Source organism: Halictus rubicundus, chromosome 12 (assembly GCF_050948215.1).
Source record: "Halictus rubicundus isolate RS-2024b chromosome 12, iyHalRubi1_principal, whole genome shotgun sequence".
NCBI classification, from domain to species: Eukaryota; Metazoa; Arthropoda; class Insecta; order Hymenoptera; family Halictidae; genus Halictus; species Halictus rubicundus.
The window spans coordinates 9754785-9782142 of record NC_135160.1 but is presented as its reverse complement, the minus strand read 5'-3'; the positions used below and the strand labels follow the sequence as shown (position 1 = coordinate 9782142).

The 27358-nt window shown below is 46.2% G+C and overlaps 1 protein-coding gene across 9 annotated transcripts in view; it reads left to right on the top strand.

Annotated features, from left to right (window-relative positions):
• LOC143359657 (phosphatase and actin regulator 2) overlaps positions 1–27358 on the top strand; it is a 349047-nt gene that overhangs the window by 30770 nt on the left and 290919 nt on the right. For 2 of the 9 annotated variants that reach the window (XM_076797758.1, XM_076797757.1), the window contains exons 1-2: positions 11194–12109; positions 14230–15234. The exons of 2 other annotated variants lie outside the window; for them this stretch is intronic. In XM_076797758.1, coding sequence (XP_076653873.1) covers positions 14928–15234 — 307 coding nt within the window. In that variant the 5' untranslated portion in view covers positions 11194–12109; positions 14230–14927. Of the gene's footprint in view, positions 1–11187; positions 12110–14229; positions 15235–27358 lie in introns of those variants that run through there. 5 more of the 9 variants (XM_076797755.1, XM_076797754.1, XM_076797753.1 and 2 more) reach the window with 5 other exon arrangements.

Genomic DNA, 27358 nt, shown 5'->3' with positions numbered 1-27358 from the left:
CGACTGTTTACGCTCGATTTGACAGCGAGCGACGCTTTCCACCAATAAGCAACTTTGCGGGCCTGTTACGAGCACGCAAAGGCAGCTGGTAGCAATAACGATCGACACCGAACGAGCTTGCGATGATAAATTTCACGGATCCCGGGGAACATAGTCGCGATTACGTGCTCCGTTTTGCATCGCGGCGGAAAAGAGAGAGAGAGCGATCCGGAGTTGAAATTTTGCCGAAGTTCGTCGAATCTCGGTGCAGTAGGGATTTGTTAACCGGGAAGAATGGTTGCGGGACGCGAGAGCCTGGCCGTTATTAAATGTTAAAGTTTCGTACCCCGTAACCGTTCATTATGCCTCTAAGAGGATACGCGGTATCGACCCTGCCCGTTCTTGTGTGTACTCGCCGCCCTTCACCCGTGAAACCGTGTTTCAGTTTCTTCCCCCTCGCTGCCCCGCGGGAAATTGTTAATTAGGGGACACTTATTCTGGTAATTCCGATGGTTCTTTGTTTAGAAGCTTGATCGACCCTTCCTCCGGCACGGCAACCAGCCACCGCTTTTTCTGTGGCGAGACGAATTGTGAAGAGCCAATTGCGTCCATTGATTGTCGCAACTACGACGTTGGACTACGCAATTTGTTAATTTACTAGCTAGAATCTCCTGTTTTCATGTTGTTAATTTTTCCCCGCTATTTTCAATTCGAGTCAACACGTTCACTGGCAAATATCGACGCCCAAATGTCTCGCAAAGTCGAGATAACTCGATCTCTTCAAGAACGCTGCTACTGTGTCAATAATTCGAAATTAGTAACCCATTTAATTCCAATACTAGTTTTGCGGACAAGTAATGGAAGGATTTTATAGATGAGCAAACAGATGATTAGATGTTCTATTAGAACCACAGTTTAATTATCGGATAATAACAATCTGAAATTGTGCGTTAATGCTTCGAGTTCGAAAAGATTAGCCCCATTACTCTAAGGAAAATGTGAAAGACGAGCATCGGCTGTTTATGTAAGTCGATAGTCTAAAGTGATTTAATTGTCATTGACTGATGTGATAAATCATAGGATGAAGAAACAACAAAATGGATTGATTGGAGATCAAGGAGAAACCGTCTCCGGCGAAAGAAGCGTCGTAAACAAAACGATAAGAACTTTGTTCCTCCACAGTTAAAGACCGATGCTATTAATACATTCTGCGCTAATTAAAACCGTATCTCTTTGAAACGTCCAGACACATCTGCTATTAACTATGATTTAATTGTAAGCAATCGTACACGGTTTCTCGAATAGGATGCGTTATGTCTCTCCCTCGGAAGAAAGAAATTTCTCGGGCACTAACGAGAAGAGCCTCCTTTTTGTATTATTGTTACTTTGTAGCCTCGAGTTCTCTACTCGGCTACCGATGACTGATCTGTCAATGAATGTTTCCGCGATGATTTGCACTTCGTCCGCGGCAACGATCGCGTGGACGGGTTTTATTAGAACACGCTATCCGACGATGAGATAGCTGTTCCCACGGGATCGCTGAATAATTGCGGATCAGAATGAAGAAGTGCTCTTGAAGCTTTCAACGGAGTTCCTTCGACTGTGTACCCGTCGACGACTTTGTCCCTAGATAGCACTAAAGAGATCAAATCTTCTGGTGCTAGTCAATTCTTCCTTCAATCATTCCTCTGATGCTGAAAGAAAACTGATCAAAACGCTCCATTGAACGTAGAAATTCAAATTTCCAATTAAACGCTTCAAACATTTATAAAAAAAAAGCATTCAACACTACGACTGCCACATATCTTCAAATTAAGATACTTATTCACGGATTTATTCAATAACAGTTTCCATTCTGTTATATTTTTGCCACTTTTCAAGCAAATAAATATCTTAATACAGTGTTAGGTACAGTGTTTACTCGATATATGTCCAAAACACGGGTCTAGCCAGGGACATGTATCGGCGAGGAGATACGTACAAAAGCACAGCAAAGCTCCAGAGGCCTCGGTGGGGATAGTTCTGGGACTCTTATCGGCTAGGCATTTGGGACATATATGGAGTAAACTATATACATTGTCAAGCTGCACCCGAGTCGATTCCTCGAAGAGAAACATTGCCCCGTAACGCAAGGGTTTGACTTCCGGATCCCAGACTGCGAAAATTTCAGCGCGCACTGGTTTGCATGAATTCGTTGTAACTGGCCGGGAACAATAAACATTCGAAATCCGACGGGACGAGCCCGTTGATCGGTTACAGTCGGGTCTGACCATGCAGAAGGTTACGAGTGCATAACGATCGCGGAATGCGGCACAAGAAGCGCGACAGCGTGTTATGTGGCAACCGGTTTGAAATATCTCGCGTCTCGCAACAACTCTAGGCCGGGCTGAAATAAAGAAACCACGAATTCCGTTTGCATGTCAATGAAACGCAGCGGTTCCCGTGGACCGGCGGGCATGACGGATCGGGTCGTTACAAGAAAATATCGGACGCCGATACCCGACCGGGACCCGGTTAATAAAAGGAAATGCGAGCGTAACGAGTTCCACACACGAGTATTGCGTCGCCGACGGCCGTTTTGTGCACGACCGTTCCTCCTGTCGAACTTTCCAATCGCGTTTCCCCTGTCCCTGCTAATTTTACTTGCGATTCCTCTGAATGTCGCACACCGACGATTCTACGCGAGAAAATGAACAGGAGACGTGGAAACAGCGTAACGTCATGCGTTCTGGCGACGCGTAAGACTGATTGAGCTGTGGCTGATACAAGAAAAATATGGGAACTATGAATTTACGACTACAATGTGTAGGAGAAAGATTAACGTGTAAGATTACATGATTTTAACCCTTAGCACCCGAATGGCGACTGTAAGGCGCCACTAAAAATTGCTGTATCATTATTCAAAATATTTTTTGCACTATTAAATGTGTTTGTATGTAATAAATTACTAAACACTTCAGTATTGTACGAGTAAAATGCACCATTTTCATGTGTATAACACAAAAAGAAAATATATACAAGGTAAATATTCTAAGTCAGAAGAAATGTTTCGTTTTGGAGTTAAAATACCTTCGAGTGCAAAGGGTTAACTTATTAAAGAAAGTAAATGTCAGTCCCTGCTTCTCGCAGTCGATGGACACAATTTTGTATTTTGTGTAGACATCTGCAGTCTAATAATCATATCAGATATTGACCAACCATATTAACCAAAACTTCTAACGAGCTTTCTACAAATAACTGAATTCTGCTACCTTACAAAAGCTAATCGACCGAATCAATCACACAGTGACCCAGCTTTCAATACCATTTTCCCACCACCCCAACAATACCTGGTAATATCGCTCCACCAATGTTCATTTTCATTTTCCTTTGACGAAAAACGTTCCACTCGAACCGGCCAATTTCTTTTTTAACAAGATTGCCTATTGTACGAGCGAAACAATGGCGATCACGCGGCCCATTAAAATCCCATCAAAACTGTCGGTGCAGCAAAAAATCGAAAACCGGAGTCGTTGCGCACGGGCAGTTTCCGGGACTTTTCGTGGGTATTCGAAAAACGTCGGAGGGACGGCCCTGGGGGACGCGTTAGCCTCGAGGAGCGATCTCCGCGGAGCACTTCCTGATCCGGATGATGAAACTTTAATTCGCCTTTTGGTCTTCCGCTCGACGGGCCCCGGGGAGCCCCGGCTAAGTGTCGTGGCCCGGCTCGTTGGGGAGCTGCTTGGGACCCGAGACGGATTCGCAGGAGCGTTCGTTAGTCAAGAGACAGTCGTGAAAAAGCGGAAGATAATGAGATTCAAGCAGTCCCGGGTCCGCGGATATCGTCGTCACCGTGGAGACTCCTTGGAGCCGGGCCACCGCCGCCGCCGCCGCTCCAAGTAATTTATTCCATTACGTTAATCCGAGGAGACTGCCACTTACGTTTATGAAGTCGTCGAGCGGCGACGATATTGTGCGACGGATGTCAGAATACCCTTTATCCGTTACTAATGTCCGCCGAGCCTTTTTACTCCCACCCTCCCCCGTGATTATATTGCGGCAGCTTTGTATCGGGATTACCAGTCCGCCGGTAATACCGCGACAATAAAGGGATTAAACTTTTCCCCCACCATCCCCCCCCCCCACTCGCTTGTTCGCGGCAACCGTAACGAGAAAAGAAATTCAATTTTCAGCCAACGACTTTATTAAATGCGCGAGGAAACCCGCGTCGAAATTGTTTCCGCGGCGCAATTAAAAATAAACGAGAACCGCGCCGCTCGGAACACCGCTTTCTTGAGCCAATTTTAATCCGTTCTCTGCCGGTGATTTCGTGCATTTCGTCGTTTTATTTATTTGTCGGCAGAGCCTCGTCGTTGGAGTGCGAGCTGCGGAAATGAAATGGAAACCGGCAGTGAACTGACCCAGAGGGTTCGCGGTGGACGGAAAAGTATTGTTAACTCTCCGTTTGATGGAATACAGGAATTCAGGTGCAATCAACGAATCTACCTATCATTAAAATGCACCTTCTGAAGCACAGTAAATGAATATCTTAATATCAACTACTTCACGAAGCATTAAATTGCCAATGTACGTTTAAACGACATAACACAATGTTGCTTTGCTTCGCGACGACTTCCGAGTAATAGATTATTCTCGTGCAATTACGAATAATTATATATTATTCTTTTTTATTAACCGCGCGAACAGTTCCGTCGTAACCTGTGTAATGAAGCCGTAAAATTCAATTACCCGTTCATAACGCGGCATTGACAGTAATTGTTTGCAGGCCTCCTATCAAATTTCCATTAATCACAATTGAACTCTCTTCGAGGTCTTCGATCATGCGACCCCACTGTTCAACGTTAATGGCACTTAAGCGTTGCTTTTTCTACCCGTAAAAGTTTGATGATACATTTATGTACTTATGGATTTCCGTTGAATATCTATCTTATATTGCAGCTTTGACGTATTAGGCATTAGATGTTTCGCGATCCTCGAGGGAAGTGCGGTGTACTTTCACCGGCGAGTTAAAGCAGGATGAGTTTGCACGTTAATAAGGAAAGCGATCTCTTCATTACGTCGTCCGACATCCCTAACCACCTCGCCATTAATTTCCTGCCATTATCGCGTCGAACAACGTCTTATCCACCTCGGGTCGGCCAACGGTTTGATGTGCATATCGTGCGATATCGCGATAGCTATGTTCCGCTCGTCTTCAAGTTAATCGTCGATTCTTCCTTTGATACGCGATGCAACTCTGCAACATTCCAGACCAGCCTGTTATCCAGTGTTATTAACATTGTGTCTATTAACTGCTACGTTTTACGACCACAGAAATATGGTTCTGATCCATTTAGAACATATTTTAATATTTACAGCACACTTATCCTTCACAAGTATCTATAATTACAAAGTCATGTGTTTATTATTTGTGTTTTTACAGTTCTTTATTAGTCGACTGTGGAATACAAAATGAAAAATTTCTCGCATAATTTTGATGCGTAGAAAGTAATGTACCAGTATTCTAAGTCTCTCTTTATTCTTTTCAATTACATCTACTAATTTTTGTGGACGATCATAGTCGTCAATGGTTATTATTAATAAATATTTTCTGACGATTGTTTACAAGAAAATCAACAGCCGGTAACCGCCGTGGCACGGGTTCAAAATATCCATGTAAAATGTTAAATAATATAGAATTAATATTGCAGACACGCGAGTGCAGTTCATATTTAGTTGCAGAAAATAAAGGATCCCAGCAAAGAGAGTCATTATGAAGTTGGTAGCATGGTTTCGTCTGAAGCGCGTCGCTTTCCACGTAAAACGATGTTCCGCCACGTGCGCCAGAAGGATGGGTGACCGTCTGACTCTCCCGCTCCTCTCTCTTTCTCTCTTCTCTGTCTGTTGTGTACCCTCTCTCCCGCTCTCCTTTGCAGCCTTTCAATTCTCTCTATCCTCTTCAGGAAACCTTTTTCGGGTAGTGTGTTCTGTTCTCTCTTTCCTCTCTATTCATCCTCCGCCTCGGTAAAATCAATGTCCCCTTCGTTACCCTTTGCAAAATGCACATACCACTTTTCCTGAACAAAGGATTAGTGGTTCGATGCAAAGGAAGAGTGTTGGCGACATTTCCACCTGGAGTTCTCGCACAGATCGAACGTCCGGTCTAAGAGTGTCCAACAACTTTATCTATCTTTTACACGCAAGAACGTTTAGTATACCATTAAACGCAAAAATTCAGCCAATAAAGTACACCATTGACTTCACCGGTTTATTGATAGTCTTGTCAACTCTTATTGGTAAACCGTGGGTCTTTCGTAACAGAAATTAATTACGTCGTGAAAAGTCCCAGCCTATGCAATAAAATTTCCTCTTCTTCGGACGGCTGATCATTTCTGACGCGAAATTCCACTTTCGTGTTTTTGGAAAATGATGCTCCGACGACGAAGGGTCGCGGGTTCGGTGGCTCGCGATTGTTCATCGCAGCCAGATTGGATTTGGCCAGCCGTGAAAGCACGGGAAAACGTAAATTGAAACAACAGGCCGCCGCAGCAGACGACTCGCGGTTCACCGCCGCGGCGATGCACCGTCACTTCGACTTAATTACACCGTCCCCGCCTCTTAATTGGAAATTGTCCCGTAATTCGAGTCAGCGAAGACACCGCTCGCTTGCTCCTTATTGCAATTAATAATACTGTTAAGTGGGCGGGGTTCGCTTGGCACCAGCGTTTCCTGGAATCGGTCACAACATTCCGGATAATTATAGATTATAGACCGTCCGCGCGGAAACCGAGCCGGTTCGGACACCTTCGAATATATTTTCCATTCGAATAAACCACGCGATTCCGCTGTTTGGATCGGCTTGCGCACGATCCCATGGGGACCCGTCGCTTTGTGCCGACGATGATGGAAAGTACAGTCTCCGTGTTCCACCCACACAATGGATTCTCGCCTTCTAAACCATAAACCAGCGAAATCACAATTGCAAGACCGGTCCCCGCTGAACGAATTGCGAACCGTGGGCTGATTTAGGGCTTCGATTATGAAAATCTCCTTGTAACCATTCTTCAAGCATCGATTGCAATTCATGCTAGCCTTCCGATGGATAATCTTGGATCCATGGCTATAAACGTTCCGTCGAGATGAAAATTTTCCAACAGTTCGGTTAAATTATTTGCTACGATCTATGAATTTTTATCAGTAGACTGTGGGTCTTATGAATTTCTGACACAAAACAGTACAGTCATTCAAAAAATGTAACACTAGACATTATTTCCACTTTGCATAAAGATAAAAGAAGAAGGTTCGAAACAATGTCGAAGAAAATTGATGATGAAGATTCTGATCATACCACGAGAATCCTTGGCACAAAAGCGTCCGAATGATCGAAGGTAGCCTAAAGCGCAGAGCCGCCAATGTGCATGCAAGTGCCACGAGTGCATCGAACCGTCTATCCCACGAAAGCAAACTTTTCGTAGTCGCGAGCTGGATCGTCGCAGCCCTCGATCCCCCCGGGCTGGAGTGGGTATCTTATCCGTCGGATTGGCCTTAATTCGTCGCGATCGATGGATCGGGTCAGAGGGTAGTTCATACCTGACTTAATATCGCGATCGAGCCTTTGCGTTCCGGCGATAGACGGGAAGTGCTTTGACCATTGAAGTGAAGCGTAAACGCGGCCGCCATGTTTCCCCGTGTTTCGCGCAAGATTCCCCGACTCCGTCACCCGCCATGTTGCCCGAGCGTTGTTTCCCCGTGTACACGCGGAACACAATTACATTTGGCGAGACGCAGGCTGGAGAAGAGAGACTCCACTGGGCCGGTGCCAATAAATGCATCTCTTGGCGGTAGTTTCCGCTACTTTCCGCGACGCAGACGCGCGCCGGTTAAGCCGTGATCGAGCATAAAGGATGGAAGCTCCCGGTTAGCAAACCGTACAGCATAATGCCGTTTCCGTTCTATTTTCGAGACCAACGATTCGATTCGAGTCCACACTGTCCGGCGACGCGGCGGTAAAACTTTCTGCGCGGTCTGCTTTAATCGCTACCCTTCTTTTGCGCAAATAGCGTTCTTCTAAAGTTTTCGCAACGTTTTATAGACATTGGAACTCTCACTTGGGCCAGATAAAGGTACGCTATTAGGCGACAGGCATTGACTAGAGTAAACCAAACTTTGCCATACAATGACTAGACTGCGGACTTTATGCGATTATGACGAAAATGAATAAATGAGACACGAGATGATTAATAAATTTTTATTTAAAGGCGCCAACATCAGAAGTATCAAGCAGTTCCATTAACTCTTTGGAGCACGGTGGGATTAAAAGTGTCCCACCTTTTTGATGCATTTTACGGCATGGTGGGTCATTTCCCTGTGCCGCAAAGAGCTAAATGGCTCTAGCCATTTTTTTCCAAAACCGATTTCGTCGAGACATCGTGTGACTTTCAAGCAGATAGTTTCTATGATTTCAAGAACACGGCGAACAAAGAGGAAACAGCTGATGTTGAGTCGCCCAGTGGTTGAAGCGTCAACGAGGTTCAGTTTCCTTTCAGCGTGTTCTCGAGCACCATTCAGTGCTCCTTTGTTTCCTGATCGGCGGACGATCACCGTGGAAAAAATCCGTTGCTCATCCGGGAGTTAGCGGGCCCGAGGCTAAAGTGTTTCTCATATTTCAGTCGTTCGTTGTGACAGCGGCTAGACGGGGCCGAAACGCCCGGTAGATCCGCGAGTCGGTTTAAATTAGGGAGTCTAGACGCCTCGGAAATACCACGTGGTCCGCGTCATGGTTCATCCTGCGGCACCCAGTTCGAATGTTCGCGCCTCGTTGCGCCCTTACACGACTGATCCTATCCATCGAATGGGGCGAGCTTCGAATGGACAGGTCCCATCCCTTTGTGATGGGGTTTGATCGCCGTTCGAGCAGTCGGACCGCCCGAATCTCCATTTTTGGGCTCCCAGACTGACACAAAATTTGCGGCGGAGGGTCCGTGTTACGAATTATGTTATAGTGCTCTAAAAAATAGGTAATATGTTGCGATAGTCTTGGGCGGGTGATAAAGATCTAAAGACAACGGTGGGCGACAATCCGGGAATCGTTGTATCTCGGGTTTCACGAAACTTTTAATTAGCTCCTCGCATCGGAATTTCATTAACGAGCCGGTCTGAATGAATGCGACTAATTAAAGCTGAGCACTTTCCGGATCGGGTGAACACTCGAATTCGGTGTTCTCCGGAAGTATGCACCTTTGTCAGCCGGGAACGGCGATCGCAATGCTCGTTCGAAACGATTTCTTGAAATGGCCGGAGTTAAACGGAGGCTTTAGACGACGATGCTCGTGGAAAAACCTACAGAACGGTTAACGAGATATTATTCTCGGATATATATGTGGATATATGTATACGCTGGTGTGCTGTTGCGCGTTCGCGTGACTGCTGTCTGCAATCATCGTCGCATGCGTTCAAAGATCGCGGCTGTGTATGACTCACGGCTGGCATTTTTTGGAGTGTAATATAAAGTGGGAACGGCATGCCAATGAAATCTATAATTTTCCTCAATTAGCGGGACAAAAGAACATGCGCGGATGTGTTTGGAGCGAGCTGCGATAAGATTCGAGAATGTAGTCACGTATTGTGCTCGACGGGGACCAAGTGTCTGTTATGTCATCATTTCCGTGGTATTGCTGCGTCGCCGACAGCGAAACTGTTTGACAATATAAGTGGACGATTTAGTCTTACCAATTATTAATTCTGCGTGTGCAGTCGCCGTGTGTTTACGAGCAACAAGCAGACGTCTGTCGGATTTAGTATAAGCGTAATTGCAATATAAGCAAGTGAATTGTCACTTTATTTCGAATGTTTCAGTATGCTCTTCTTTGAAAGTTACTAATCTCTCTTTAATTACTGTGTGGATGGATTTATAAGAATGTAATGTTTATCAGAAGATGGTTAATTATGCTATTGCTGTTTGACTTCGAGCATTTTTCAATTGCATTAATTAATTCTGGAATGACACAAGACCAGTGACATTTATCTATGAGATAATACAAAGAGCGTTGCATCATCAAAGCTATGAAATATTGTGAAATATTTTTTCATGATATTGTCTTCATTTGCTTAAGAAATAGTTGAAATTAATTTGCAAGCGTTGCACTTTTATAGTACAATTCATATGACAGGAATAGGGATTTATGATGAAAAATCCTTGGGTTAAAGTAGAGTTGAAAAATTGCACTTTACGAAAGGGTAATTAGGCCGAGAGAAAAATTCGAAATAATGTCGAAAAATTATTAAATTCTGGCCGAAAGCTCAGGGAAGAATGGTTGACTTTTAACGAGTTACTTCGAATTGATTTAAAGGTGTGTTTCCGTGAGAATTTCCGAGCTTTGGGGGCTCAAATTAGAGGTGGAGGATCGTTCCTCATGATAAGGTAATTTAGGCCAACAGGAACATTTGAATCTTCGAATATTACACCATCAATTGTTCGAGATTTTGTGATGCTTTCAGAACCGAAAAAATGGTTAACACTTTGACCGCCAAACTAGAAACCTCAAAAATTCCATAAAATCAAAGTAAGTTTTTTTAATGAAATAAAAATTGAAAGAAATTAAATGTGTGATATTGACGAGTCCTTCAACTTTCTTGAATTGTACAGATCCTAATCAAATTTGGTCCAACGAATATATTAACGTAAAAATTCATTTCAAAACCTGGACAAATAATAACGTCACCCACATATGGGTGACATGGCAGTCAACGTGTTAAAGGAAGCGTAGTAAACGGGTATCTGTCTTCGAATTTAACACCAGGTTTACGGGACCCGTCAAAATGACGGATACTAATATTTTTAATTTACGATTATTGAGATTGTGAAGATCCATCTACGTGGAATTACTGAACAAACTTATTTCCTTAGGTACATATTATTTAAAAAATGGCTGAAAACTTGGATAGACACATTCTTCTTGCTTTCATAAAGTAATGTAAAATACTCACTTTTAATGCTCCGTAAACCTAGTGTTAAGGAAGCACTACGAGAAGAATATTTTCAATGGATTATAATAATAATTTTATGTAAGAAAATCGACTTTTTTTACCCGCTACGTCAGATGATACACATCGAGCTTTTTCGCCAGACTGTATATCGAGCGTGCTCTCTGGCCCGGGTCGGAGAATTCATTGATGAAAAATTACGACGAACTCACTATAGCAGGTTCACTTTCCCCCATTCGTCGGCAGGTAGTCAGGCAGGCTGGTAGGCAGGCAAGCAGGCAAGCAGGCAAGGAGGCAAGGAGGCACAGCTTGTTGTCTCGTGTCGGCGCGTGGTGTCGTCTGTCGGCGCGTCGCGGCGCTGCGATCGCATGGCCGCCCTCAGTGTTCACGAGCCTCGCTCGGTGTGTGTTTCGTGGCGCGGTCGTCGTTCTCGTTCATCGGCCGTTTCGCTCGGCTCCGTTTGCTTTTTTACGTGTTGCATCGGGCGCAGTCGTAATTAATTCCGTCGCGAATCCGTCCCCGGTCGAACCGGCCCGATCCGTGAGCTGGTGCCCGTTCCGCGAGCCTCTTTTTCGGTTTGTTCTCTCTCGCCGAAGAGAGCGGCGGGACGTCGGCCTTCTCTCGCGTTTGCGTTTCTCTCCGTGGTCTCTCTTTCTCTCTCTCGCGGAGAGCCGAGAGAGCGTGTGTGTCAAAAGTTTTTCGGTGTGCGCGCGTGGTTTTCGCCCGTCGCCGATATACCGACGTCGGCGTCGCGGTGCCGTTGTGTCGTGATCGTCGTCGTGTTCAGTTCAACCGTTCGTTTTATTTTTCGGTGGCGGCTCCCCCGTGTGCCTTTTCACAGTTTTGTGCCTGGCTAAAAAGAGAATAGCCCTCCTTCCAGCCCAGTGTCTCTCACTCTCTGTCTCTGTCGGTCCGTGCGTACCAGCCGTAGTAGTATGTGCTTCTGTGTTTATAATCGTTGCGTCCTTTCTATCTCCGTCTCGCTCTCCTCTCACCTGCAGCTACGAGAGGCACACAGGTGTCCCGTGAAGGAGTGGCGTCGCCAGCCGTGTATCGTCACCCGGTGTGCCACCTCGTCCACCAGACGTTAACAGATACATATAACTCGGTGCACGATCCGAGGCCTGCCAAAAACCGAGCCATACACTGCCCTCCGAGGAACCATCAAGTACGTCGACGACAACCCCTCGTTGCGGGACGCGCCTTCGGACGCGAAATGCGTCTGCACCGACTCGTGGCCCACCATGCTTGCTATGAAACGTTATTACAGTCCGAACCGAGCAGTTTCGATATTCCCTGCACATTCGAACTCGTTCTACGCGTCGAAGATACGCAGAGTCAGCCGATTCTGACAGCAGAACCGCGCCGGTCTACAGCAGAAACGTCTGCTCTGTAGGGGCAAGTTAAAATGGCGAGTATTTCGAATTTCGCGCGGATTCTATGGTAATCTAAAAGAATTACTTATCTTAGTAATTTCCGGTAGGAAATTCAATCTTGTCGATGGTAAAATATTCTTTTTCTAGTGTGACATTTGCATCCCGTTGCACGAATACACGAATAAGTGAAAAATGCCGGAGAATACTAATCACTAAGTTCGTTTAAATAAACGAAACGAACAATGCGCTATCTACAAATTCCTTAAAGATAATATTTTAATTTCCGAATCGCGTCATTTAGATTGTCCCTACTCGTCGAGTGATAATGCCACGAGTGTAAACATGACTACGTTCTTTATCTTGTCTGAAGAAATTAGGTCTCTTATAGTATCAGTTGTGTTTCAGTATACGTACACAGAATTGTCGCGACTCGACCTCAATGGTTTTAATTTGTACGGGAGTAGATTGACGATAGACGCCTATGGAATTTTTACGGTTTGTCTATCGTGCATATCGTGACCGGATGTTTGAGGTTACGTACGACAATTAACCGGCTTCGTGTTTGACGCCTCCCATCCACACGCCGTAGACGACGTTTATTATATTTTACGTAATGTTTTGTTTTTTTCCGCGATATTTTCCCTGCTACGCAACGAGAATTTGCACGGTCTCTTGGCTCAACTTTCGGCGTCTCCAACGGTTTTCGTACGGTACTCAGGTTAGGTTAGGAACGTTCGGGGAAGTATCGCAATTATTGCCCGCCCTATAACCTCACTTCCGTTCGGTTCGAGTAGGATATTTCATTCTATCGGGCTTTGTTTATTAGTGTTTTATTTCGCGAAAACATCGAAATTGTCGCCATGCTATTGTTAGATCTCCTGGTAGTGTCATTATTTCTTGTCAATGGAGTTGACATACAATCTACGTTTGCGTTAGGAGTTTGAAAAATGAAATTTTCCAACTTGGAATGGGACCAAATATTTCCGACATTTTTTATTCGTCAGTTGAAAATGTTTCCTTGAATTTTTGAGAATATTTTGCTTACTTACTTAAATAATATTTTATTTTACTAAAAATTAAAGGCTCTTTCTCGACTGTTTTGTCCGGTTATTATGCTGCAGAAATTTCTAGTCGAACCAATCATGGGCATTTAAGTAGCACGTTCAGGTCGACCTGATTCATCCACAACGTAATACTGACGTAATAGAACGAGTACGGTCGTGGTTCTACAATTAGCAAAAAAGCTCGAGTGCAAATCTTTGCTTGGAATATTGATGAGTAGACTGAACATTTATGCAACATATAAATGTTATGCGTCAGTTGGTAAAATAAGAACCAATTGGAGGGTTCTTCTTTTCTTTAATAATTTTAATAAATTGCAAGTATTACATCGACGTACCTCGTAACATTTTTACTCTTTTAAATTGCACTGGAACAAAATCATGTTTACATGTACAGCTTTTCTAAACATTTTCTTGAACGCATTACACACAGAGCTCTGCTCTAATTAAGCATTTTCAGTTCCTTTATCGCGCATACTATTAGTCATAAACATTCTGGACGTAGTAGTACAAAACCTGGATGTTAAATTTATCTACTTCAGATCAATGAGTCAGTTTAATGCACTTGAGAAATTTAGCGGATTCGGGTCAATCGTTCGAGTCTTTCGACCCCTGTTATGTCCCGAAGTTTCGGACAATCAAAGTCAGGTGCCTTGTTCGATTTGAACGCGACTTCCGCTCGAGCGGCAGCGCGACGTATCGCGGCAGCATGCCTGCAATTAAGCAGTCCGAAATTAGGGGGAGCGGTGGGCCGCGTGTCTGGCAGAGTCATTTCGCCGACCGAGGACATGATCGTTCTCGGGCGTCCCCTAAGTTAACAATGCCCGGCTCTGGTCGGTTATCTTTACCAGGTTGCTATTGCGCAGGACGGTTCATCGAGCGTCAACCTTGCCGTGACCCCTGGCGAAAAAAAAAGTCACGTGGAAGAGTCACGGTCAACGTAGCTGTAAATAACCGCCATTGGATCCACGATCTTTCGTGTGCGTACACACGCCGAGTGCCATAAAAGAGAAACAGGAGGAGGAACGCCGCCGATGTGACGGCCCGTCAAGGTCTCTCTCACCGTCGAAGACTGCGAATAATCCGTCGATGCGATAATGAGAATCCGCTCCACGCAATATCCTGCCATCTTAGACTTGTACCCGCGTTTTCTACGAGACACCAGCTCGCCAGCTGGAAGACAATAACTTTTAGAGACCTCCAGCTCCGCGGAGGCGCGTACACGGTGTGATCGATGCCGAAGTCCTCGGTCCACGGAGACGCTCGGTTGGCGTTGTAGACCCTGATATCGAGGTCACGCATGCGGTAGCCAAGTTCCCCCGAGCTTCCAGGGGAACCCATCAATTTCCTCGGCGAGCCTGAGAGCAGCAAACCCTGAGCCGTGGAGCTGCTTCGCGGTAACAAGCGACGCGAGCCGACCTCTCGACCGGGCAGTGGTCAGGATGTGCCAGTCGACCAGCACCCGGTAGCTTCGTTGCCGGGTCTCGTCGCGATCCTCAGCCCCTGGAGGAGGAAGAAACGCGGTCGTTTCAAGGATCGCTCGTCGACCATGTCCATTAGGGTCAGCGGTGTCTACCTGGTGCCCAGCCCGGGCGCCAACGAGGGCAACAACGAGAAGCCGAACAACCTGTCGACGGAGAACAACCTCCACCAGCAGCACCACCATCATCATCACCACGCGACCAAGACCGTGACCATTGTGGCCGGCCCGCAGAGAAGCAACAGCCTGGATTACCTGAACTTCGAGGAGAAACGACAGATCATCGCGTCATCCTTGTCCCTCAGCGATTTCTTGGCACATGGACCCGCAGCCGCTGCGGCTGCTGCGAAGGAAGTTGCGGCTAACACCGTCATTGGTGAGTGCTGAGGATCGACCCTTTTCTTCGGGATAAATTGTTCGTTCAGGATCATTAGCGACTATCCAAGTCGGCAGGTATTCCTACACCTGGAGGCTACACTCCTGGTCAAAAAGGTAGCACGCGTCTATCATTGCGGTACCAAAGGTGGCACATTCGAAGTATACGGTGTTTTTAATTAGACCATTTTACAGGATTGTTTCTGCTGTTTCAAGTGTGGGCAATGTTGCACTAGTTGGCGGATGTTGCGTACATTTTCAACATCTGCTGCTTCAGTATGCACGTCATTCTAGATCGTCTTTCTTGTTCAGTCGTGCAAGCAGGATCGGCTAAGCAATTTGCCGGGTAACCTGGACTCGTCGAACAGATTTTAACACAGCTGCATTTCGCGTATCTGGTAAAGCTGATCCGAAGATCTAGACCGTGAACCGACCAACGACAGGTTCCAAGTACAAAGATTACAGAAGGACTCGGCATCTCATTACTCGAGTTATTCGAGTGTTAGTTACGCTAAACATTGTCGTTCAGTGAACAGAAACACCCGGCCTCGTTACGAGCCACTCGACAGACCCTGAAGAGCGGCTGCCAGCCAGGGAATTCCCCCAAGTTCCGTCCCAATCTTACAAATCGGGTAATTGCAGCGAGGCTCTCTCGGTTTCCGCGACAATAATCGATACGAATTGCCGTCCATTATCAGCGTATCGTTCTTTCTCGCTCGTTGCACGGAACGGGGACCGAAAACGAAGTTACAGGCTAACCGTCCTCTTTTGTTTCTACGTAGCCACCACAATGAGACACGGCAGAACTGCTCGGAGGGGAAACGCGTGGCAGAAGAAGCAGGAATCGGTTCGATCGGCGCGAAGTCAAGGAACTCGCGTGCTTCTCCGCGGAGACTTGTAAACAAACCCCGCGAGTGCACTGCGCCGGCTACCTACACGTGGTTTTTCCCCTTATTTTTTCTTTATGCTATTCCGTTTACTTCCTCCGAGCTGCCGTTATCTCGCCGGGTCATCGGTCCGTGCCGCGAGAGGAAGGGACAAAGGAAGGCGGGACAGAGGAAGACGGAAATGTGAAACAGAGAAAGAGAGAATCGGGAAGGCAGGAGGAAGAGATTCTCTCTCTCTGTCTCTCTCTCTCTCTCTCTCTCTCTCTTGCTCTGCGCAGGGTTTTTCTTCCTTTGTCTTCCCTTTTAACGGGACGGTTCGCGCGAAGGGAGCTTTGTTATCGCGCTCCCACGAAAAGTTTGCGCCATTGTCGTGGCTGGCTTTTTGTTTTCGAGGAACGCTCCGGGCCTCTGATAGATCGTTAGGCCTCGTTGCCTTTGATCGCTCGCTCGTGGCTTACCTTCCGTCAGCCGAAGTACCAGCCTCCTCCGCTACCGTATCAGACTGTTTCTCCCTTTATTATCGTTTTCGCAGCCGGTCCAGTCGCCTTGTTCAATTGCTACCTCGACGGAAGCATCCACCCTTTGTTCTCGCATCGGCCAGTCGCGGGGGCTAATCTTTTTTCATGGTTAGCGGCTACAAAGCCTCCCTTATCAGCCGAGATTGACACAGCTACGCATTCTCGGAGTAGCTTCAGTGTCTGTAAATACGCTTCGAATCTGATCAGGTACTTGTTCCGTCGATGTTTATTCTTCTACTTTTGAGCAACCTTAGGGGACTGTTTATACCTCGATTGAAACTTTCATTGTCGGCCCACTTGGTTTGTTCAATAGCCAAATTGCGGAAGCTTTTATCCTCTGTTTCGACATGGTTCAACGAAAAGGTTCATCTATTTTAACAGCTGGAATGCACTTCCAATCAGCTAGAATTGCTAGAAGGTCGTGCGAATGCAATTTTGAAGTGGGAAACTTCAATGTGTGCAAATAACTCGGTGAAAATCGGATCAGGTTCTTATTCCATCAAAGTTTCTTCTGTCGCCTCCCTCGGGGACCCATGGCATGATGTTTGCCTCGACTGCCATACTCGAAGTCCTCCAGAGCGCTCGAGACTACGCTGATTCAGCCGGAGGCTGTTGTGCATAACCACTCGGCCACCTAGAAAGTGGTTTCCGGGAACAGTCTGCCCTTGTTCCCAGAAAGCCTCGAGGAAAGGACTCAGGATCGAACACAAATGAATCACTGTTCTCGAATTTCTGGATGAAGTGTCCCGTTCGAGTTATCCGGTAAGGTCATAAGTGGCCGCCCGAACTCGGCGCGAGAAACGATCGTGGACCGGCACTCGGGAGCCCATTCGTCGAGCGTGCCATACGATTTCGAGCACCGTGAGTTGCGGCAAGGATCTTGATAGCCTTACGAGGCAAGGTGTGCTCAGCGTCTTGGCTCGATCCCGAGGAAAATTGGCGACACGGGCCCCGAAATTGTGCCCGTTTCTTGAACGCGCAGCTGCTGTCTGTCGCAGGATACTTTCAATTGCACCGCTTGGTCATGCAACACGTGTTCGCTCGACAGTAACCAACAAGCCGGACGGTGAATCGCCTCGGAGGCACGTATGTCCTACGTGTTTTTCGCGGTGCGTGTAAATCTAGGCGAGTTTACTGCACGTGCATCGCCGACGAGATGCAAGCGGTACCAACGTCGCGAATTTACATGCGGAACCGTCGCGCTTTAATATTAGGTCGCCGCGAAAGATCCGTCCGGCTGCCTTCTGATTCCCGCTAGAACCAGCTGATACTCTCAGCTGCGCGTTTCCCGTCGTTACTTGCGACCAAATCGTGGAAATAGCGAAACATCGAAATCTGAAATCTCACCTTCGTATTGATAGCTTTTTCGAATTCCGTTAGGAAACGAACTTTGTTAACTGTGCCAGTAAATGGCCAAATTTTACTCTACTTAATTGTTCAAGTTTATAAAAAGAAATTACGTCGGGAACTTCGGTTTTAGGAATTATATTTAGTTAATAGTTACGGTATTACATGAATTTTGTATTTAATCGAAAAGAATTCATTTCTACTCACGATAAATGAAAATCCACTACTTTGAGACAGTGTTTTCATTTTTCATTAGGCAGGACTCATTTCTACGTCCAATACCTGAAGACCCTCTGTTGGATCATGTGTGTTGATTGATACATTTCCGTAAAAATCCTCGGGTTGCTAGAGACGGGCTTTTTACCCGAAGAATAATTTTCGTTTGTAGTACACTGTCGTAACTGCAAGTGTATATTTTTCTATTTCGGTCGGGTAATTTACCGAGGAGTTGTTCGAACGAACAATATGGCGGGCACAGCACAGGCTGCAATTTACTGGTGCGCCGTGACGCGAAAATTTTGTGTGCTTGGACGCGCACTATCTTCTAGCGCAGCTTGCGTAACCGTTGCTGCCTTGTTCGCCACTCGCGTTTCATTCTTATTGCACCGTCGTGCCGAGACTGAATCTAATTTCTTCAAACAGAATGTGGGATATATGTGCGAGGGGGAGCCCATGGTTCACGGAGTCCCATAATCTCGCGGGTTTAGGAGTAGATCGGATAGGACGAGGGAGATAACGTTAATAACGTGATTACACTTTTACAAGTTACAGTTGAACGGCCGAATCGAAGTTCATTTTCACCGTGAATACCCTTTTCGAAATTGAATATATCCGATGGTTGCCCGATCAGCGAATTCAGCGTGCGTGTTTGCATCGGTCTTGAATGAATTACTGTTCAATAAATAATATCGCTGGAAATAATTTAACGATTGCTCGGAGTTGCATCCGAGGCGCAGATTGGTTTTTCCTTTTACTCGTAATCTGAACAAGCGATAATGTGCTCACTCGTTTGAATAGAATGGTCGCACGCAATCTCAGCGGTCGGTAATTAATGCTAAGCATTACGGCTGCTCGCAATATCCATCTAAATGATAATAATTGGTAATGTTGCGATCTCACGCGCACCATCTACTGAATATTCAACAGAAAATTTCTTGATACATTCACTCTAATCGTCGCGTTGAAACGCACGACGATATCTCATTTGTTCCTTTGTTTCCCATTACCCCGCGAACACACTTGTCTACGCATAGAATCGATCAAAGATCAATCGTTTAATACGAACGCAAACACCGCCGCGATAATGACTCGATCAGAATGTATCAAAAGCCGATAGCCTCAATGGAAGGCACTCGAATCTCACTAGATAGGAAATTCTGCCCGTTCGAAATATCAACGGGCCCGGGGATTCATCGCGGCTGATGAGCAATCGCTCACGATTCATCGATCCCACGGATCGTCGAGCCGCCCGGATATTTCGGATATTGAGTCAAGCCGCTCGATGATAAATAAATATTCCGTGAAATCGCCAGCCACTTTGAAAACAAATTGTGCGAATGCCTTCCCACATGCTGACTTCGGGGCTGTTCAATTAGATCCCTCGCGAATGGATACTCATTCTTTACAAAATCCATTCGTGTAGTCAAAAGCAGAAATTTTTTTACTCGAATTTTCACCCGCAACTGTAGACGAAATAGGACTGTAACGCAATGCTGTAAATTCGACGAACAAAATGTAATTTGAACTCTTATATGTTTAACAAAAAAATGAGTAATTTAACACGTGAAGAATTCGAATAAGTCATTTCGAATGTTACGATAAAATGATCCGATTTTTCGCACCGGTAATTTCAGCTTACCCGTACATTTCGAATATTTTTGCCGAAAAATTTACACGATTTGGTGGAAAATATATGTTTGCTCCGGTGATATGGGCCACCCTGTATACACCATGAGCAGCGAAAGGACTAAACGAGGGCGTGTCGCGACTCCCGTTTCGCGTTTCGAGGAGGAATTCCTCTTTGTCGGCGAGAGCACGCTGTTTGGCCACGTGGCGAGTGTCTTTACGGGAGCACGCGTGTTCCTTTTTCAGAGAATTCGCGAGAACGCGAATTCCCGCGAGGAAAACTCTCCCGTCAGCGATCTTGGGAAGACCTAATGGCGGCCAAGCCTTCGCGACGTTGCCGTGCGATCATTCGCGGCGGACCCGGCCGACGATCAATCATCTCGAACACGCGATTCGTCATTAGCACTTGCTAGTCGAATTGTGCAACAGATGTACGCGGAAAACGGACGCGTGTATTCACTCGGTCTACGTCACCCATTCTCCGTAACCGTGACACTCTATCCGGCAGAAAAAATTTGTCAAAAACTCACCGAATCCAAAAACAATTGAAATTTAACACGGTCTCGTTTCGTTTTCCAATCGTGAAGGTCGTTAGCGATGCAAATGAAACTTTACAGGATTTCCCTAATTTTTTCTTCAGAAATTCATGTTTTAATTATTTCTTAAATTTTGCAAATCGTATAAATTGGAACACATTTGAAGAAGGCCACAACCCTTGTAAAGATCACTTCATCGAAATCCAGGTGATGGAATGTCAATGTTCATGAGATTACCTAAATGGCCGATTAAATACATCCGTGTTCAATAATATAGATTGAACTGTATTTGATAACATGGAATCATGGAACATAAAATGATCAAATTTATAGTACCATTTTCGAGTTCAAGGCTGAGGCAACAGATTGCAGACACCTTTTATTAGTGGAATAACATTGATAAGCCGATTTTATGAGTTTATAGTAGGTACGTACCTACTATACAAGCCTAGAAACGCAACAGCGTAAGCACTTTGTTAGAGAGTAATACGGAAGTAGTTGCAAATAAGTTACTCTCAGCACCTGATTTTCGATGACCGTGCCCCACCCAAAGGAGTATACACTTTCATAAACGCCCACAGTATATTTACAAGTTAGTAAACTGAGTCTCCCCATCGGAAACACGCGATGCAGTATGCTAATACGCTGTTTCGTCGGATCAGCATCTAAACCAGGCCTGGGCAACTTGCGGCCCGTGTCGCCAGATGAGGGGAGGGGAGCACGAAACGAGGGGAAAATGTTACCCTCTCTCTGCCAGTACCGGAGCATGCACGACAGAGACGAAGCGTGTCACGTGACCGGGTCGCGGCGGAAGCGTGGTAGAAGGGGAAATTAGAGTGGGGGAAAAGTCTTGATCTGGCGACTCTGCTTGCGGCTCGCGAGCCACTGACGACTCCTCTCCCTACTCCTGGGTCCCCCCACCAAACTCCTGTGGAGTGTAGATGTATATATTCGCAATCTCGCGAGGCAAAGCATGAAATAGTTGATAGTGATAGAACCGGTACACTGGTGGTGGGAGTCGTGAAGCGACAGTGGGGAAGAAGTTGTCCGGGCCTAATCTAAACGGCTGAAATAAAGCGTTAAACGCCGCAAATGATCCGAGACATGTGCTATGGCACATTATTTCGTTGACGAGAGAATAAGATAGCCGGCTCGTTATCTCCACCACATCGTTCTCGTGGATTATTTTATATATCTTTTTTCTGCTCAAACACGAAACATTTCCACATCTAATTCCGCGGTTAATGGCTACATTACTAAGAGTCGCGTGTTGCGTCATTTGTTGACAGGCTAAATTAGTCGAGCCATTTTCATTCACCTCTAATTACCCTTTAAGAGCATGCAAACAGAAACAACCGGAAAGTATTACACGGCAGATGTATTATAAATAGCTTATGTTATTAATAGACCTGTAAATTAACCTTTTAATAACTTTTTAATGTGGCGACTTCGAACACCACCTCCGTAATATTACGTCGGTCGTTCTCGCAGAATTACATCGCGTTTCTCATTTATCCAAGGTAAATGGAACGTAAATGTAACGACGTAAACAGCCGCGGGTATTTATGGGCACGTGAAACAAAGCGTTTCGGAAGTTGTACGCTATTTCATTTACGACTCAGAATTATACTATCGAATGCCTCTTACCAATTCTTTGGTGTGTACATTTAAATGCGCGACGTGTTAACGTGACTTTATTTACGCGCCTTTTCCTGCATTCCACCGTTCGTTACATTATTCGCCATTTTGTATTCTCCTTTTCCCGACACGGGTATTTATCACGCAAACTTTATACACTCGTTTCTTGATCAGTAATAAAACAGCAACATACTCATCGAATTGAGCAACCTCCTCTTCGATGTCGGTTCGAAAATAGAAGTTCCTCTCGGAAGAATAATTACACAATTATATAGCGATTCATATAATCAAAATCTGTCTATTTCGGGCGTAGTATACTTGCAAAATTTTGTCCCGCAAATTAAACCTTTTCATAAAGCCTCTCACAGTCTTTATTTATACACGTGGAAAACAATTTCCACGGATGTGCGCGCGTCGTTATCACCGTTATCGTGTTGACACAGTTATGTGCAATTTTTATGATGATTTCTGCGGAAGGATGTGAAGAAAAATGTCGTTTGTTTATAAATAATTTAGCCTCCAAACCGCTGGCAGAAGTTGATGAGTTTAGTAATTGAAAGCTAGGTCAGCTTGCTCGTTAAACGGTTCTCTCGGTTTCGCTGTCAACGATGTACAAAAATTCATGCACATGCTTCAGAGGTTCGCAAACGAGCCTGCAAAATTCTATAAACGTTTATCGTTTATTTTCCTTCGCAGACAAATTCCAAAGACATAGTAGTTGAACTCCACGAAAGTGCAAATTGGGGTGTAACGTCCCGACTGGAGTTCTACGAAGCAAGACGCTTGTGGGACGCACATGGCTTCGAGAGATAAGGCCCGATATCTTTCTATTCTCCCTGAAGTCGTACAATTTTACTGCATACCGCTCGGAGGGGCACGAGAGAGAAAGAGAGAGAGAGAGAGGATTCGAGCAAACGATGACGTAGCCAGTGTCGGCTGCGTTAGGTCAGCGGTAAAGGCATAATTGCGCAATGTTTAATAGTAAGCCGCAGGAAACGATAAAACGCGCGACGCCAGTAGAACCGAGTAATGGGTGCAGAATGCAGACGTAATGTGGCAACAGCGCGCGGAAATCATTCATTGAGCCGGCAGCTTGTCGGCTGTTGCTGCTGCTGCTGCTGCTGCTGCTGTTGCTCCCGGCTGGCCAGCTTGGATAACATCGTCGGAACTTGGAGATCGAGGGCTCCTCCAGAGCGGGGCGGGTGTAATTCGACGTCTGCGATGCTTCTTCAGGGCCTCGGGAGTGGACGCCGCGGCCAAAGGAATTAATAGGATCGTTTCGTGAATTCGTGTTGCCTCTCGTTGTCCGCCGACTGGCCTCGTTAACCCCTTATAACCTCGGCCGGCTCTCGCCGCGAAGATTTCAAACCGAATTTAATTAATCCGAACGCTATCCCTCCCTGCCAGCTCGAAATCAAACGCTAAGTGCACAAACCCGTTCAACACCCCCACAGTTTTACCATACTTGGAAGCACGGTATGTCTTCATATACCTCACGCTCGAAATGTCATTCTGCAGACTCTCACTGTACAAATTTTTTAGCGACATATCCGTCACATTCTTCCTGATTTAAATTGCTCCAATCGCGACACGGATTGCATCTTTGCTCGTTTAATTCGCGATTAATCTCCTTTATCCGAACCATTCGATGAAATATGAGTGTTTGAGTACTAACAAAGTTCTCCAGCTACTTTGCTGAATTAAATCTTTACAGATTTGGAATTGTACTCGTGTGAAACACGCGTTCAAATATTGTTCCAGACGTACCGGTTCGGATAATGGAGGTTCTACGGAATCGTGAATTGCTCAAGCGAACGTGCACCAAACGATGTCGTGCTTGGGCTCGTTTCAATCAGAAAAATGTCAGGAATATACCGATAAAACTTCCATCAAAAACTAATTAAAAACGCAGAAGTTTTGTGGTTGAAAATGTTTAAATGTCAGCCCTTAAACGCCCATATAAGCATATGGAAGCATACAATACAGTGATCTCCAACTGCGAGGGCTATTTTCACCCCGTATGCACGAATCTATTATTAAAATTATTTTAACGGTAGCAATGAGAGACGACACGACTTTGACGCAAAAGAGAATCGAAGGGATCTGGCGGAAGGTTTTCCTGCATCGTCGAGGAAAGAATCGGCAAGGAACGCAAGAAACGCACGTGCACCTGTGCCCTGCAAGGTCCTGCGCGCCGGAAAGGTGCACCTTTCTTTGTGCCCGTGGCAGAGAAACTGGGTCACCGAAATGACGGTACAAGGGCTGCGTGCAGGGAATAACGCCTGATCCCTAGGCGAGGGTGCCGCGAAAGGGATGAGTGTTTTCGGGCGGGCAATTTAACGGCCTCGGCTACCGGCCTCGTAAATCTACCGAATTGATCCTGAGGTACTCTTCTATCTTCCACCGGGGCGGCCTTGAACTTGATACCTATACTTACCTGGATTTTATTGTCGTCGTGCCCGTAGCGGTGCAGGGAAACGTCACGGTCCGTAATCGCTTCTGACGTCAGTCAGCTGGCGAGGACGCAGGGGAAAATATTTTAATAGGCCTATCGGAGCACGGCGTTATTTAAAACGGGGATTTATTGATATTACACGAGCCGTCGTAGCCGGGACGCGGCGGGTCTGATTAATCAACGTCACGGGTGTTTTATTTTCTTGACGCGAGGACGGGCCTCGCTGGAAAATTCTCGCAGTGAAATTTTCTTTAGTGCGTTCATAGTTTCTCGCATTGAATCTCTTTACCGAACAATTGTAGACTAAACCTCGCCATTATTTCTGGCTGTCTCTTCTTCCATCTTCAACCGTAACGTCCTCAGTGAAATCATTTCTTGAAGATTTTTTGACAGTTCTCATTCGGCCCAAAAAATTCTAGATCTAAAATTGAAGAAGCTGCAATGGAAATTTTCATATCGCACGATGAAGTAGAAGAAAACCGTGTTTAAGCAAAAATGGATGGGAAGAGATACGAGCGCAGTCGACCGTTGCGCATCGTCGCGGATACGATAGGACGTACGATGCCGCTGAATTAGGGATCCGGGTTTGTTTCGTCAGGAGTGACGTGCACCCGGTGAATCGCGTTCTCGCTCTTTTGACGCACGGAACCAGCCAGCGCACTGGTAAGCCGTTTTCCACGCGCAAAATACAAGCGGCACAGGCGGAGAGAAGATGGAACGCGATAAACAACCTGTTCATTGTAACGCAGTCGCATCCACGGATTCCAGGGGCCTCTGAACGTACCATGAAGAGCCACTTGCCCCGAAATGGAAGAGCCAGAACTTTCTTTACTCGAACCTGCGCGTAATTTCCCCGGAGAAAAGATAAGGCCGAGAGCCAGATGGTGTGCCGGAGGAGAAACTTGGCCGGCTCGGCCATGTGAATCCGTGAACGCGTAATTACGTGACTCGCGAGCAGGGGCAATTAACGAATCTCGGCGCCGAAAACCCCCGCGAGTGTGCACGGGATGCGGCAAAAATTATGTGTCACGAGTCGCCCGCACGAACCGCACGTGCAACGAACGCTCTCAGCTTTGCGAGAACGGTCTGTATGTTGCCCCTGAGGGCAATGTTCCGGACAAATGATGTCAGAAATTTGCTAAGTGGGCGTGGCTTCGCTGCTCTCGATTGCGGCGGAGCCGGGGCAATGCCCTACAGAGCACCGCGTGCACGCTTTACTCTCCGACCGCGTTTGGGACGGAAAAATCTTACCGATATGATTGCGTATTAAGGAAACAGGCTCAACTTACGGTGCAATTTAGGTCTGCGCTAAAACAGCGAGGATTTAATGGACTCCAGGAATTGATGTTACGCGCGTGTTTCATAGGGCACGGTAACCGAAGAGATAATTATGCAAACTGTATTCACACGTGAACGCACCTTTTAACTGGGATTTTCTTAAGAAACTTTAATCTCAAAGTGGCTTTTCTTTCCGCCGTTTCGCGGCGAGGGATGAACTGCGGACTTTTGTGTTGAATAAAAATTGTCCAAGTCAATTGTTGGAAATAGACGTCAAATAAAAACGCATGTTCTGTTCTAATAATTTTAGTAATTCGAACACATTCTTCTAATGTCTACAGACGAGTACTGACTTACAGCACTGTTGAATCGAACGACTCGTTTATTACTGTTTTAGCGACGGGAATAAAATAGACACGAATTAGTATCGTCGTTGTTTGCGAAGCCAGTTGGGCTGACGCTCGTAGACGCGGAGAAGAGTTAATCGAAGAGGACGCGCGCCCACGAACAATGAACAGGCGAAATTCCATGGAAAATGCAGACTTTCATTTCGTCCCGGTTGCCAATACGTCGCAACACCTGACGAGCTACATTGTTCGACGTCCCGGTAACACCTTCGCAACAGCGGAGCCGTGCCGCGACTCCGTTCCTCGCGATCGGAGACTAATTAAAGCGCTCGCGCAATCGCCTCGTTATTGCGTAACGCGTCAATCGGCCGCGACGAATCAACTCTGGCGTGTGTGCCGCGAACCATCCTCCATCCTGCATCTTCTTCACTAGAGGCGATCTCTCGTTCGAAGGAACGATCTAACAGAAACGCAGCGATAAACAATCGTCGTTCGTGAAAGACCGCGAACGCAGGGTCCTCAATCTTGGTTCCGGCAGAGGTATCTCGTCGTCGGATCTGCATGCGTAACGCTGGCAATCGAGGACGGTCCATCATCTCTCCTCTCTTCCGGTTCTGCGTGAAAGATGGCCGGCGTCGCGTGGTAGCTGCGAAGCAACGACCGGCCGAGCAAAGCCGGAGAAACACGGCTCATAGAAGATTCATCGGTTAATTTCGCGGGCTTGTGTGCCCGGGAAAGGCAGCCATTCCTCGGTCGTATAGAGGAAAAACCGCCCGGGCATTCGAGATCCTCGCGATCGTCAGCTTTTCACGTCGCGTCGCCCCCGGGCTTCGTTTAGTCTGCCGACACACCGGAAACAAACGAGCCCGGATCGCGAAAAACTTCCTCGGCGCAGCCCGAGGGACACCCACCTTGAAAAGAATCCAAGATGTCGGCTGACCGATCGACCGTTCTTTACGATTTCGTGAGAAAGCCCATCGGTTCGCTGGAACAAGTTACAGGCGACGTCCGCAACAATTCACCGACCAGACTCTCCGCATATTCATGCCCGCCCCGATTTATTAAAGAATTTATCACACAACTCGTGCACACTGTTTTCGCGTTGTTAATATTCCAGCGGCGTTGCGGGATCTACTGTTCCGTCCAGAGCTGTCTAAATCGCACTAGTTTTTACTGCCCAACCGTTTCATCGGCCGTGAACGCGAGTAATCCGAAGTTTTGTGGGCAAATCGAAGTTTAGTTTTATGGAAATTCTGCGGACCGTTCAATCATAG